Genomic DNA, 15,518 nt, shown 5'->3' with positions numbered 1-15,518 from the left:
TGAGCACAAGCGGCAGGAGGGGCAGAGAGAGGGAGACACAGAATCTGAAGCAGGTCCCAGGCTCTCAGCTGTCAGCACAGAGCCTGACGCGGGGCTCGAATTCCTGAACCACAAGATCATGACCTGAGCTGAAGTCGGACGCTTAACTGACTGAGTCAGCAGGCACCTCAAGAAAAGTTACTTCCAGAGGTGCCTGGGTGGCTCAGTCGGTTAAGCATCTGAGTCTTGATTTTGGCGCAGTCATGATCTCACAGCCTGTGAGATGGAGCCCTGCGTCAGACTCTGTGCTGACAATGCAGAGCCTGCTTGGGATTCTCCCCCTCTCTCTGCCCCTCTCCTGCTTGCGTGCGCATGTGCTCGCTCTCTCGCTCTCTCAAAATAAATAAATTTTAAAAAGTTGTTTCTAATAAATCTAAAGTATTGTAAACCTGTGATTTAAAAAGTACAAAAGCAAAGTAAGAAGTCAAAGATCAAAAGCCCTACCCTATATTTTTCCCCTTCTTCTCACCTACCCCCTCCAGTTTCAGTCTAGGGTTTGCTCTTGAGGGTGTGGCTACAATGGAATGGCAACCCGAGTGTGAGGGAGATTGTTGAGAGGGGGACTCAAACATGCCTGTGCCGGAGAAGAGCTAGTGGAAGGAAAGAAAAAATGCAAATGGAACTGAAAGGGCTAATGGGATAAGGCCCACAGGAAGGTAAAAGGAAGAGATTCAGTAAGGGAATCGCCAAGTTGGAGAAAGGTACAGAGGCACTCATTTCTTTGAGACTGGAGGAAAGGAGATGGCTTCATTTTTCTCTCGTGAGTAATAGACATAGTTCTCTACTGAGAGTGACTGAGGTTTGGATAGGGCCGGTGGCATCTTGTGTGTGGTAACATTTGGTGTGACCACAGGAATGAGCAGAAGCATTGCAGTGTGGAGGACCCAGCTCGGGCCCCAACTGTGATCTAATTACTTTTTCATTGAGGAATGCCATCATTCAGGGAGATGTGCCATCTCAGTCTTTGCCAGGGTGACTCAGTTCTTTGGCTGGTTGACTAGGAAGGTGTTTCTTCCTTAGTCTTTCTGTGTGTCCATTTACTAAAATGATGTGTTTACATTTAAAAGCAGTTCAGATTGGACTGCTGTTCAGTCCAGAGTACTTAGTAGCTGTGCTTCCTTTCTGTGAGCCTCTTGAGCAGGCTCTCAGGTGAAGGAAAAATTTGGCAGAATGATTACATGGAGACCTCTAACCAACCATATTGTGGCAGTGAAACCACTTTCACTTCCTCCTCTAGAGAGATAGGTAACAGAAAACTTGTCCCTGGCAGTTAGTCATACTGTAGTGACAATCCAAATGTGGTCGGGGTGGATTGTGTTTGCTATATTTTGCGTATACTTTATATGTTATTGAGAATTAAATGGCTTATATGTATCAAATTTGGTATCTATGAATTTCATGTAATATTTTTGGGAAATAGAAATGGAAGTTATGTAGCTACTTTAGAGAATAGAATTGGCTAAAATTTTAAGTATCTAAAGACTTGTCCTTGTCAAATATTACTTTATGTATGTATGTAATTGTTTTTGCTCAAGATTTTATGTAATGGAAATTGTTTACTAAACATCACATTTTAGAGGATTTAAAAAGTGAGCTTTGCTTTACTTTACTTTTTATATTTTTTAGGAGACCCGTGTACAGTATCATCTCAGTTGGAGTTAGAAGAAGCCTTTAGGCTTTATGAGCTAAACAAGGATTCTGAACTCCTGATTCATGGTAAAGGAGTAGTCATTTCTTACTCTTCTAGAGCTGTATTTTTTTTTTTAATAATCCTGTATTCTTGTCCATTTTAAAACATCATCATGATGTCATTTTCTTAATCTCTATCCCTCATTGCTATGTAATTGTTCAGATTTAGTCTCTCAAATGCTAGAGAAAATAAAATCACCTTATAATCTTGGGAAATTTGTTATTTGGGTTTGCCTTCTTGGATATTACACTGAATATCTCTCAGTTTTTCACAGCAAAGTGTAGGATAGAATTTAAAATTGAGTGCCCACTGGAATTCTCCTAAGTCATTCCCTTGCAGTTTTGTAATGTATGCAAATAATGATCTCCAAAGAGAAGGTACCTTAAATGTCCTTTCTTTTATTTGAAGGTTAACAGTGAAACTATTTACATAGTTATAGAGATTACGTAGTTTTCTGCAAGCCTGCAAGTCGGATTGTGGTACAGAAGAAGAGACAAAACTCAGCCATCATGTAACTGGTGCACTGTAGACCTAGTTATAGAATCTAGGTCTTCTGGTTCCAAATCTATGTTCTTTTCATTCTACTGTGCTACCCCTCAAATTTTTTATGTACTGTAGAACCCACTTAATATGGCACATTTAATTGCAATTCGTTGGCGATATTTCATAAAACATTTTTAGGAGCTTTTGCAGGCCAGACCTAGGGAACTCTTTAAAACTCAAAACAAACATGAATCTCCCATAAGTATAATGAGTCAACACCTTGTTATTATTCCCATATACTTTTCTTTACAGTGTGTTTTTCAAAAGTGAGTAGTTTGATATTCTTCTGTCTTCAGAATTTGACATAGTGACTTCCAAAGGGATCCATAGTCTAATTTGTCGAGATCCTAGCAGAATTTTAGTAAGTCATCCATTTTGGGGGTCATCTCTTTTTAGAATAAAACTGCAGTGAGTGTTTAAAGAAGTGACTGATCAATAGTATTAAATAGTTTAACTTTTGTTTGGTTTTCTGAAAGAGAGAGCACGCACAAGCAGGGGAGGGGGAGAGAGAATCTTAAGCAGGCTCCACATGCAGCACAGAGTCCGACACAGGGTTCGATCTCATGACCGTGAGATCATGACCTGAGCCGAAATCAAGAGTCAGACGCTTAGCCAAGTGAGCCACCCAGGCACCCCACTTTCGTTATTTTTACCCTATATCACATATCTGTTTTTAGAAGTTGGCTTATATTTCAACTTTTAAGAATATGTTAGCAACTGTGCTTCCCATACTCTATATTCTTTATTAAGCCATGTCCTTCTGTACATCACAGACTACAGCTGGTTGTCTAGTTCATAAATATACTATGTCTTTATATTCTGTCTCTTTATAAAAATGGCCTGAATTATCATGTTTATAAATTTACAGTTTATAAGATAAAACTTATATTTTGTTGGATTTGGGTACATGTTAATCTTGTGAACTTATTCTTAAATTTAGTATACATCTTTTAAAAACTGTAATGGTTTATGTTCATATTTGTATACATTTTTGTAATTTAATTTTTTTTTTTTTTTTTTACGTTTATTTATTTTTGAGACAGAGAGAGACAGAGCATGAACGGGGGAGGGGCAGAGAGAGAGGGAGACACAGAATCGGAAGCAGGCTCCAGGCTCTGAGCCATCAGCCCAGAGCCCAACGCGGGGCTCGAACTCACGGACCGTGAGATCGTGACCTGAGCTGAAGTCGGACGCTTAACCGACTGAGCCACCCAGGCGCCCCTTGTAATTTAATTTTAATTCTTCATTGTAGCAAACTTTACACTACAACAGAGATTTAAGGAAATAGTTAATTTCTCTAAGGACAAAAGAATCAATTAGTAATGTTAATAGGGAGTAGAATGAATAATTTGAGCTTCTAATGCATTTGTTTTTGGATGTTCACTTTCATAAAAACTTCTTCATATAGCCCTGGTAAAATGGATCCCTTGAAAAAATATTGACCATATGCTACGTATCTTATGTCAAGAGAGGGTAAGGTTGAAATTTGGGTCAACGTTTTTGATATTAGAATTTGACATTCTATGTAATTTGTGTGTTTTAAATATGCTGTATTAATTTTAGTTTATTTTCTTTCAGTCTTCCCTTGTGTACCAGAACGTCCTGGAATGCCCTGTCCAGGAGAAGACAGTGAGTGTGTATATATACTTCATATTTTTGAGAATAGAGTTATTTATGGTACAGTGGCACAAGTGAAAAGAAATCAGAAATAGAACTTTTAGTCCGTTTGATTTCCTTTCCATTCTTCAGTCTAATTTAGTATATCTTAGCAACTGCCTAAACTCTACTTTTGCCAGATCACAATCAGGCAGTTCTTAGTTACAAGTTACTGACATAAGTGTCTGTTGCATGTTTGAAGAGAAAATTAAGTTAATTTTAAGTCATGTTTCATCCTGGTTTTTAATTTTTGAAATTTTCAAACTTGTGGAGAAGTTGAAACATTGAAAACAAAGATACAAAGGTATCTTTTGCCTCCATTCACTGATTATTAACATTTTCTATGTTTCCTGTATATCTGCATCTGTATGTGTTCACACATAGGCAGAGATGTATATACATAAGAAACATGCTTGTTTTATTTTTATTTTTTTGGTGTACCATTTGAAAGTAACAAGATGCTTCATCTCTGAATACTTGAACTTGTGTAGTTAGAAATTGTTAGGGATTTTCTTTTGAGTGTCCAAGCTGATGGTTCCCATTAGTGAGAGGAATTGAAAGTTTGTATATATACACACTTACATACAGTCAGTAGTTATTGCCTTTGATATCCAGTGTAGTGTATTATTACTTGTGGATACTACTCATTTTCATTTGTGGTTTCTGCACATATCCATGACTTTAGAGAGAAAAGTAGTAAATGTTTTCCTTTGAATTAAATGAAAGAGTTCTAAACTTTCAGCTCTGTGACTCTTCATGCAACCTGGTGAGAAGGAAAATTAAACAGCTATGAGTGTTTGTATACAGAGTTGATTGGGGGCCGTGTAATATATATAGGAAGATGGAGAAATATAAGGAAGTAGGTAGAGCCTTAAGCTCTAGTGAAAAATTTAGGTTTGGGTTCAGCTGAGAATATTTTGCTGGAGTTCCAGTGGTGGATGGACCAAAGCCAGTGTAGGCTGCCTTTACACAGCTGTTGGAGAGGCAGCTATGTTCTTTGTCCAGTCTGCATTTTTGAAAGACTTGCCATTGTAGCAGGTCTTGGTTCCAGAGTCCCATCTCCAAATCGATCATGGGTCTTTAGCACACTTTCCAGATAAAGTAATAATTTCCTAACTTTTCACTATATTTCATGCTCATATTCACTCTTTAAAATTTGCTGGTGGGGATTTGATACCACTTCTCCCCCAGTATAATAAATGTTACTAAACTAGAGCATGGAGGAAGATTAATCACTATTAATATGGTCTCTTGGCTCTTTTAATTCCTCGGCAACACTAATATGCTTAAATTTAAGGTATATCGAGTTGTAGTTTCATGAAAGCTTCTGAAGATATTTCAGGTTAAGATATTAACAGAAACTTTCTGCTTTGGTTACTCCTAACAGAATAGATAAATAAAAATTAAAGCATTTATATTTAGGGTTCTGTATTATGCCATCTTTAGATTTCTAATTTAGAGCATTTCAACTGGTCTGTTTTATCTTAATTTTAAATTCAGTGCTACATTTGCTTTAAAATATGAGTTTAAAAACCTAATGGAATCTTTCCACAGTATTAACTATCACTATGGAATATTACTATTAATGACTAATAGACAATGTATATAATAGTGATCAATTTAACCAAAATTACACAGGTAGATTAGATTTGATCTTTTGGAACCTCTTAATTTGTTTAGAAAAAGTATTACTGTAAAAACTATTGGGTTAAAGATTATTGGAGGAGCACCTGGGTGGCTGAGTCAGTAAAGCATTCGACTTGGGCTCAGGTCATGATCTCACAGTCTGAGTTCGAGTCCTGCATCGGGCTCTATGCTGACAGCTCAGAGCTTGGAGCCTGCTTCAGATTGTCTCCCTCTTTCTCTGCCCCTCCCCCCCCCCCCTCAAAAAATAAACATTAAAAAAGTGAAAAAAAAAAAAGATTATTGGAGAAGATAATATTCCTGAAATTGCAAAATGTCCCTTATAGAACACCTACGAAAAGTAAAATGTGCGTTTACAATGAAGAAAACTAGGAATCACTGCCTTTAACGGAGTGACTGAAACACTAGTAAGTGGGAGTCAGCAATCTGACATTTGTCTATCCCGTAATGTTATACAATAAGCAACACATATCGCCTATGTATTATTTTTGCCAAGAGTATTTAATACTGATTCTAATGAGGAAACAGACAAATCCAGAATGTGGGACATAACGTAAGACAACTGGACCCTGTTGAAAAAAAAAAAAGTCAACATCACGAAGACTCAACAACAAATACGGCACTGTGAATATTTCAGCATCCATTAAAGAGACAAAAAAGGTATAGCAACCAAATGCAATGCTTAAATCTTGATTGGATCCTGGAGAGAAAAAGAAAGCTATGAAATACACTCCGAGGACAAATAGGGGAGTTTGCCTATGAGCTGTATGTTAGGTGACGATTGAATTAATGTTGATTTTCTCAATCATGGTAATGGTATTGTGCCTAAGCAGAATTAGGGGGAACGTCCTTAATCTAAGGCAGTGGATATTTAGGTGTTTAAGGGTGAAGTGGTATGTCTGCAACTTACTTTTAAATGATTCCAAGAAAAAAAGCAGGTGTAGAGGACAGAAAGCAAAGGTGGCATAATGTTAGTAATTGGTAAATCTGTGTGAAGGATGCAGGTGTTTCTTGTTCTGTTCTGTCGATTCTCTGTGGGCTTAAAATTTTTCAAAATAAAAGTTGCGGGAAAATTAAAAAACACAAAAGCCCGAATGGTTATTTGAACAGTTTTACTCCATGGGCTTTGTTTTCATTTAGTTCCTCGATGCATCTATTTTAGTTTTTCACTTTGTTTTTATCCAAATATTTTTTTTCTTGCAGTGAATATCATGAAAAAAATCACAGACTTAATTATAAAAAGACTTTACTCACACTTGCTCTTCTTTTTTCTTTTTTTAACTTTTTATCTCTCTTCAGAATCCATCTACCGCAGAGGTGCACGCCGCTGGAGAAAGCTTTATTGTGCAAATGGCCACACTTTTCAAGCCAAGCGTTTTAACCGGGTAAACCATGGTTTTTTAAATGTTTGATAATTTGAGATATCTATTTTTTCCCTCACTACTGTAAAGTCTCGTTTTCCCTTTTAAAGGAGTAAATAGGGTGACAACATTCCCAGTTTGCCCGAGGGCAGTATCCCTGTTATCTCCAGGTAATTAAAAAAAATTTTTTTTAAATGTTTATTTATTTTTGAGAAAGAGAGACAGTGTGAGCAAGGGAGGGGCAGAGAGAGAGGGAGACACAGAATCTAAAGCAGGCTTCAGTCTCTGAGCTGTCAGCACAGAGCCCGATGCGGAGCTCGAACCCACGAACTGCGAGATCATGACCTGAGCCGAAGTCGGCGCTTAACCGACTGAGCCGCTCAGGCGCCCCTTGAGATAATTTTTAATAGCCTCTCCCTTCTTAAAACTGCTCCAGAGTGGATGATTAATTATGTGGTTATCCTAGCTAAAATAAAGTTGGCTTTTTATTTTATTTATTTATTTTTAAGTTTTATTTATTTAGAGACAGAGAGAGAGCATGTGTGCATGTGTTTGTGGAGGAGGGGCTGAGAGAGAGGGAGACAGATTATTCCAAGCAGGCTCCGTGCTGTCAGCACAGAGCCCGATGTGGGGCTTGATCCGATGAACCATGAGATCATGACCTGGTCAAAATCAAGAGTCAGATTCTTAACCAGCTGAGCCGCCCAGGTACCCCGAATGTTGACTTTTTAAGTATAATTCCAAACATCCAGAAAATAAGCAAAGTTTATTTTGCAAACCAGTTAATGCTGTAATTTTAACTTTCAGTTTTGAATATAATAATTGCAAAACACTGACCTAGCTTTAACTATGTACCAGGTGCTTTTCCAAATGCTTGACGCATATTAACTCATTTAATCTTTACAACAACTTGTGAGATAGGTGCTATATATTTCTATTTTATAGGTGAAAAAACTGAGGTATGGGGCAATTAAGAAACTTGCCCAAGATGACACAGCTAGTAAGTGGCAGAGCCAAGGTTTGAAAGACATTTCCAGTAGTCCATGTTTTCACTCCACTTGATAACTACAAATATATGGATCCCATTTCCATTGTAAAACTAGTGCCATGTTCTGGATTCATTAATGTAAATAAAAGCTACCACCTGAGGTTTACAAAGGTCCTTTTCTCAGTAGCACTAATATTTGAAAACCTTTGAAATAATTACTTTAGGTATTAATCTTTAAGAGAGCAGGGCTTTGCTTTGACTTCTGAACATTCTGGAAGGTTTATGTTTGCTTGGGAGTCCTTGCATAGCTTTTTCTGTCATATGGTTTTCAAGTTTAATTCACTTTTACTATTTTCAATACTCTGAATTTATGTGAAGACTAAAAATTCTTGAAGTTAGAAAACAACATGCTTGTAAATTTCACTCTTGCAAACAAAACTCTTTTCTGTTCAATTTTCCTATTCTAGCTTTGGAAAAGTTATGTATGATGAAGGGAACTGAGTTAGAGAAGAAAGCCACTTATTTTCACTATTTTATGAGCAGAATGTTGGCAAATAATTGCGACTGTCTTTTGGTTAATAAAATACTGTTGAATTATTCTTTCCAGCGTGCCCACTGTGCTATCTGCACTGACCGAATATGGGGACTTGGACGCCAGGGATATAAGTGCATCAACTGCAAACTCCTGGTTCATAAGAAGTGCCACAAACTTGTCACAATTGAATGTGGGCGGCATTCTATGCCACCGGTAAGACACAGTTGTCTCTTTTTAATAGAGCATTTTCAGTAACACTACTAGAACAGAGGGCTAAAATACGGAGGTGCTAAGGAATCACAGTTTTAACAGTGTTGTTACAGAATGTAACTTTACAGTCCAGTTGACCTATGGTGAGTTTTGGAATTGTTACTACAAATTTGTAGTACATAGGTAACTTCTTTATTTAATTTGCTACAAAATCATCTGGTCTCAATTAGGAAGAGGTAGGGAAAACCATTTAAGAGACTTTTTTCTCTTCTTTAAGCCAAACTCATTAGTTTGTAGCTCCCGTTGTTCTGGAGCATCCACACCAAACAGAGATCAGGTAAGAAGAATCAGAGGCTTCATGTTTGCTATTTAAAGTATGAGATTACTAGGTAGAGAGTTTTTGAATTAACAAATTTTATTTTCACTTTTTCTTTAAATATGCAATTAAAACGTGTTGGTTATAGAATAAATAGAGAATACAAATGAATAAAGAGAAATTAAATACAAATCCCTCATGAGGGGCACCTGGGTGGCTCAGTTGGTTAAGCATCTGACTCATGATCTCATTCAGGTTTTGATCTCAGGATTGTGAGTTCAAGCCCTGCATTGGGCTCTGCATGGAGCATGAAGCCTACTGAAAAATTAAAAGTTAAATTAAAAAAATAAAAATAAAAATGCCCCATGAAATGTCCTATCTAAAGGTAATTGTCTTGGTGTATATTCTTCCAGACCTTTTTCTTTGCAGATTTATATGCATAAACATTAAAAATTTTTTCCATTATTCTATATGGATATAGAATAATCTATTAGAATAGATTATAGAATAATCTATATAGAATAATCTATATAGAATAATCTATAATCTAATAATTGTATTCATATAGAATAATGGAAAACTTTTAAATACATTTTAAGAGTAGATATAACAGTATAATGAACTTCCATATATCAATCATCCGGCTCCCACGGGTATCAACTCATGAGTGATATTATTTCAGCTATACACCCCCCATAAGTGACCTGCTGTCATCCTATATAATTTTGAAACAAATCTAAAAGATAAGAACTCTTTTAAAAACTAACTGAAAAACAAATTCCTTATATCAAATACTCATCCAGGCAGTGTTCAAAATTTCAGTTGCCTCATAAATGTGAAAATTTTGTTTTTACAGTTTTCATTCTGAATTAGGATCCAACTGAAGTCCATATTTGCAGTTAATTGATATGTGTTCTAGATATTTTCTAACTTACTGATGCTTCCATCTCTTTCTCTCTCTTGCTTTTGTCCCCCTTAAAATTTAAATGTAGAAGAAATTATGTTGTCATTTAAAGTGTTGCAGAATTTCTCTCTTTGCTTCTCCATGGTTATGTTTAAAATGTTTCCCCATCTTCTTTATTTTCTGTATGTTATAGTTGAACCTATAATTAGATTCTGGGTTTTGGTTTCTGTGGGTTGTTTTTGAGACTGCTTCATAGAAGGTGGGGTGTTTATCCATCAGAATGTGCATAATGTTTGATTTGGTCTCATTCTTTTACATACTTTTTAACAAAAGTGAGATCATATATATACTGTTTTCAACCCATTTTTCTCACTCAACTATGTATTTTGGTCATCTTTCTATATCTGTCTGTCTATATCCTCATCAATTTTAGCATATTTTGTTATATGTCTGTGTCATGATTTACTTAATGTGTTCCCTATGGTTGAACATTTGACTTGTTTTCTGAATTTCCCTGTAAAGAAAATCATAATGAACTTTCTGATAAATAAATCTTATTATTTCCTTAAGGATCCAGAAGTAGAATTACTGGCCTAAAGGATATGCATTTTTAAAGAGATCTGGAGACATCTTTCTAAATTGCCTTCTAGAATGAGTGTACCATGTTTATTCATAATACCTTCTTTGGACATTGTGAAAATAGGTTATTATTAGTGACTCTTGGCAATCAGAATTATTTAGCTTGTTCGTATAAGCTCAGGAATGGGTTTGTAGTTAGGGAGGTGAAAATCCCATCTTAAGGAAAAAAAACAAAGGCCAAAATTTGTGAACATAATTTATTTAGGGTACTGTTGTTATTCTTGAGTATTCTTAGGTGATGGAATGACTTGTGTACATTTATAAATGTAGGAAGAAAGGGGCAGGATTAGTGATTATATTGATATTTTAGGATGGATGCTAAACACAATGAAAAATCCAAAGGCCTGTCTTTAAGACAGGCTTAAAATTACAATGGTGTAGGGGAGTCTGTCAGGCTCAGTCAGTAGAGCAAGTGACTCTTGATTGAAATGAGTCCCATGTTGGGTGTAGAGATTACTTTAAAAAAAAAAAATCTAAAAAAAGAAACTATAACTGTATAACTTAATGTTCTTTCTCAAGTTTACCCTTTCTTGCTGGTATTCATTAAACCTGGATCCAAGATTAATGAATTAGTAGCACTTTAGTTTGAGTTAACATTTTTCCTGAGGTTATTGGCAGTTAGTGGGTTAAGTCAGTTTCTAGAAGATATGTCTTTTCCTTGTTTGGATCATTGGCACTTTTGAGAATCTTCCGAAAAATGGGAAAATCCATGAAATTTTAGGTTTATAGACCATTTTGAAGTCCATCTCTGGACTCAGCTAAGGAACGTATGTACTAATGACTTCTTTTGTTAGAGATATAAAGTGAATGTATGGAGCTCAAAGGAAGAATAGTGTAGAAGAGAAACAGATGAGAGTATATAGAAGTTTAATTTGATTGCTAATTGATGGTCTGAAGTTAGTATTCTGTTTCTTCTGTTATCTGTAAAATGTGACTAATGTTACCTCATTCACAAGAATATTGCATGGTTTCATATAATAAAATTAAAGTAAATTAAATATAGTAAAAACAATTCTCACTTATTAAGTTATTATTCTTTCAAGCTTAAATTTTAATATGCTGTGTCTCATCAAAATAATGTTGTTTCTGAATTAATAGAGGTATTGGGATTTAAAAAGAACCCACTAAATTACTGTATCTTTGGAAATGTTTGTAGGAACCAATGATGCCCATGGATCAGTCATCCATGCATTCAGACCATGCACAGACAGGTAAGAATCCCACTGGTACTTAACCATTGTTCATCAACAAAGTATCATTTAAAGACTTCTTTAGGTAACTCTTTAACTTAAATTTAAAAACATTTATGTTGTTGCCAAAAGAAGTTAGGTTACCATATTTTGCGGTGGTGTTATCGGTCACAATATTTAACATATACCTGTGGCATTTTAAGAAGACAACTATGTAAATTACAACAAATGACTCTTCCCTAATTCAGGTGAATTTCTTCTGAGACCTTTTTAAAATTCAGCAAACCTAGTTTTTTCAGTAATGAAAACATACTGATATTGTGGGCCACGTTGACTATGTTCAGGTGATCTGTTTTTATTAAAAGCTTTATTATCAGAAGTAGAAATTATGGGGGCACCTGGGTGGCTCAGTCGGTTGAGCATCCCACTTCGGCTCAGGTCATGATATCACAGCTCATGAGTTCGAGCCCCGTGTCGGGCTCTGTGCTGACAGCTCGGAGCCTGGAGCCTGCTTCGGATTTTGTGTCGCCTTCTCTCTCTGTCTCTAACCCACTCGCATTCTGCCTGTCTCTCTGAAAAATAAATAAATAAACATTAAAAAAAAATTTAACATGTAGAAATTATGTAAAAGATATAGAGATGTAGTATAGAAAATTCAAAAAAGATCATGTGAGTTCCAATGTCAAATAGATACAGAACCTTAAATATGTATCTGGGAAATTTGGAGAGCTGTTAACCAGGACAGAGCATACTGATCTCAGAAGAGTCAAGAAAAGGAAGATGAGGGAGTTTTTCTGGAAGGACAGAATACAGTCTCTTGTTCATGCAATCTGTGAAATATGGGTGTGTTTTTTTGTTTTGTTTTGTTTTGTTTTTGCCCCAAGTAGTTCCAAGGAATAGAAACCTGTAGTCCAGTTTTTGAGTATGAAGAAAGTGAGGAGTAAAAACCAAAGGCCCCCTCTCTCTATGCCTTAGTCATACTAAAATAATTAAGGTTTATGGAGTCATCCTTGTAGAAGGAATTGATTACTTTGTGAAGAGGAGAAATATTTTTAAAAAAACAAAAATATTTGTTAAAATCAATACTTGGCTGTTAATTGGTTCTTGTTCTCTACTCTCATTAAAGATTAGGAGTTGACTCATAAATACATACAATTTATTACTAGTAGGACAAATATTCCATTTTAAATAGTGAAAACTTGAGGGTGCCTGGATGGCTCAGTTGGTCAAGCATCTGACTTTTTTTTTTCTTAATTTTTTATATTTTATTTATTTTGCGGGGGGGGGGGGGGGGGAAGGGGTAAAGGGAGAGGGAGACATAGAATCCAAAGCAGGCTCCAGGCTCTGAGCTGTAAGCACAGAGCCTGATGGGGGCTTGGACTCACAGACCGTGAGATCATGACCTGAACCAAAGTCAGACGCTTAACCCACTGAGCCACCCAGGCGCCCCAAGTATCTGACTCTTGATCTCAGCTCAGGTCTTGATCTCAGGGTTGTGAGTTCAAACTCCATGTTGGGCTCTGCTCCGGGAGTAAAGCCTACTTAAAAAAATAAAATTAAATAATGAAAACTTATTCTGAAATAGAAATTTAAATCATGAGAACACTTTAAGTCAAGCTCAGTTAACGGGTACTATTGTTTTTCTCCTTTTTTTTTTTTTTTGTGGGGGGGGATTGGATTTTCAGTAATTCCATATAATCCTTCAAGTCATGAGAGTTTGGACCAAGTTGGTGAAGAAAAGGAGGTAAGATAATTAGTTTTATTGTATATTACATCATTAGCTTTTTAATAAGACTTGACAGTTAAAAAATATGAAAATTAACGTGCTTAGATTTTAAATCATAATGGTAAAATGCAAGAATGATTTTTAATGATGTTTGAGTTTTATTCTGATTTAATCTAATAATTGCTAATTTCATTTAAATTAAATCTGGTGGGATAACTTCTTTATCCTTTTATTTATTTTTTTAACAGGAGAAAATCAAATTTAATAACCATACAGGGGTAACTTATTTTTATTTAAGACAGCATAATCTAAAAAATTATTAAAATTTTAATTTAATATAAGAGTGAGGTTTAGAATACTTGGTAGTATTATTAAGATATATTGTAGATTCTTCCATATTATGGGCTAGTTGTTTATTTCAAGTATAAATGATTAAGCATCTTAAATACTATTATTTTTTCTATTAAATGTTTTATCAACTTTTAAAGCAGTAAGTTTTTAGTTAAAGATATTTAATTAAAATAATATTTTTTAAAAAATATCTTGTAGTGAAAAAGACTTAGGGGCACCTGAATGGTTCAGTCAGTTAAGTGTCTAACTCTTGATTTCAGCTGTTTGTGATCTCATGGTTCGTGGGTTCAGGCCCCATGTCGGGCTTTGCACTGACAGCACAGAGCCTGCTTGGGATTCTCTCTCTCCCTCCCCCCACTCTTTCTGCCCGTTCCCCACTTGGGCTCTCTCTTTCTCTCAAAATAAATAAATAAATCCTAAGGGGAAAAAAAAAAGAAAAGATTCATCATGTTTCACACCTTCCACTCCCACTTTGACTTCTGAGAGGCAGCTCTTTTTAATCATTTCTAGTTATGCCTATGTTTATAACTCTTCAATTTTCCAACTTTATATATTGCAGGCCAGAAAGATTTTGTTCACAATTCCTCCCCCTTTTTCCATCTCTTTCCAATATTTGATAGGTATATTATGTTTTACTCCTAGTTACCTTTAAAAAAATCCCAACTTTGGGGCACCTGGGGGCTCATTTGGTTAAGCACCTGACTTGATTTCAGTTCATGTCATGATCTCCCAGTTTGTGAGATCGAGCCCTGCATTGATTGGGCTCTGCACTGACAACGTGGAGCCTGCCTGGGATTCTGTCTCTCCCTCTCTCTCTGCCTCTCCCTTGCTTGTGCTTTCTCTTTCTCTCTCAAAAATAAACAATGAATAAATAAATAAATAAATTCCCACCTTTTTATTGTGGAAAATTTCAAGCACAATTAAAAGTAAACAGAGTTGGGGCGCCTGGGTGGCGCAGTCGGTTAAGCGTCCGACTTCAGCCAGGTCACGATCTCGCGGTCCGTGAGTTCGAGCCCCGCGTCAGGCTCTGGGCTGATGGCTCGGAGCCTGGAGCCTGTTTCCGATTCTGTGTCTCCCTCTCTCTCTGCCCCTCCCCCGTTCATGCTCTGTCTCTCTCTGTCCCAAAAATAAATAAAAAACGTTGAAAAAAAAAAAATTTAAAAGTAAACAGAGTAGTATAACAAAGCCCCTGTATCCATTACCCAGATAAAACAGTTATCAGTATATGGCCAATGTTGTTTTGGCTATCCATTTCCCTTATTCCTGTATTATATATACTCCTTTATTATATTTTATATTATCTGCATGAGATTATCTTTCTTCTTGAAAAACTCAATATTTCCTTTAGTGAGAAGGTACTAATGATGTATTTCTTTAGTTTGCGTTTGTCTGAAAATGTTTGTATTTCACTTTTGTTTTGAAGGCTATTTTTATAGATCAGCAGGGTTTGTTTTATTAGATCCTTTAAAGGTGGCATACCACTAGTTTCTGGTTTCTGTCTTGTTAGTGATTCTGTGAAAGTACTGTGCTTTTGTTCCATTTCATTCTCTTTTGTAGTTTCAGTTAACCACATTTAATTTTTTTTTTTAATGTTTATTTCTAAGACAGAGAGAGACAGAGCGTGAGTGGGGGAGGGGCAGAGGGAGACACAGAAGCAGAAGCAAGCTCCAGGCTCTGAGCCATCAGCACAGAGCCCGATGCGGGGCTCGAACTCACGAACCGCGAG

At 36.1% G+C, this 15,518-nt stretch overlaps 1 protein-coding gene across 2 annotated transcripts in view; it reads left to right on the top strand.

The window, feature by feature from the left end:
- Window positions 1–15,518, top strand: part of PRKCI (protein kinase C iota) — a 69,922-nt gene that overhangs the window by 34,471 nt on the left and 19,933 nt on the right. The window contains exons 1-7 of one of the 2 annotated variants that reach the window (XM_042955991.1): window positions 791–799; window positions 1,666–1,755; window positions 3,851–3,901; window positions 6,872–6,957; window positions 8,529–8,669; window positions 11,682–11,736; window positions 13,401–13,459. In XM_042955991.1, the coding sequence (XP_042811925.1) occupies window positions 3,880–3,901; window positions 6,872–6,957; window positions 8,529–8,669; window positions 11,682–11,736; window positions 13,401–13,459 (363 nt within the window). In that variant the 5' untranslated portion in view covers window positions 791–799; window positions 1,666–1,755; window positions 3,851–3,879. Of the gene's footprint in view, window positions 1–790; window positions 800–1,665; window positions 1,756–3,850; window positions 3,902–6,871; window positions 6,958–8,528; window positions 8,670–11,681; window positions 11,737–13,400; window positions 13,460–15,518 lie in introns of those variants that run through there. The other variant, XM_042955990.1, reaches the window with a different exon arrangement.

The sequence above is a fragment of the Panthera leo genome, chromosome C2 (genome assembly GCF_018350215.1).
Source record: "Panthera leo isolate Ple1 chromosome C2, P.leo_Ple1_pat1.1, whole genome shotgun sequence".
Taxonomy (NCBI): domain Eukaryota; kingdom Metazoa; phylum Chordata; class Mammalia; order Carnivora; family Felidae; genus Panthera; species Panthera leo.
This window is presented reverse-complemented; position numbering and strand designations above follow the sequence as displayed.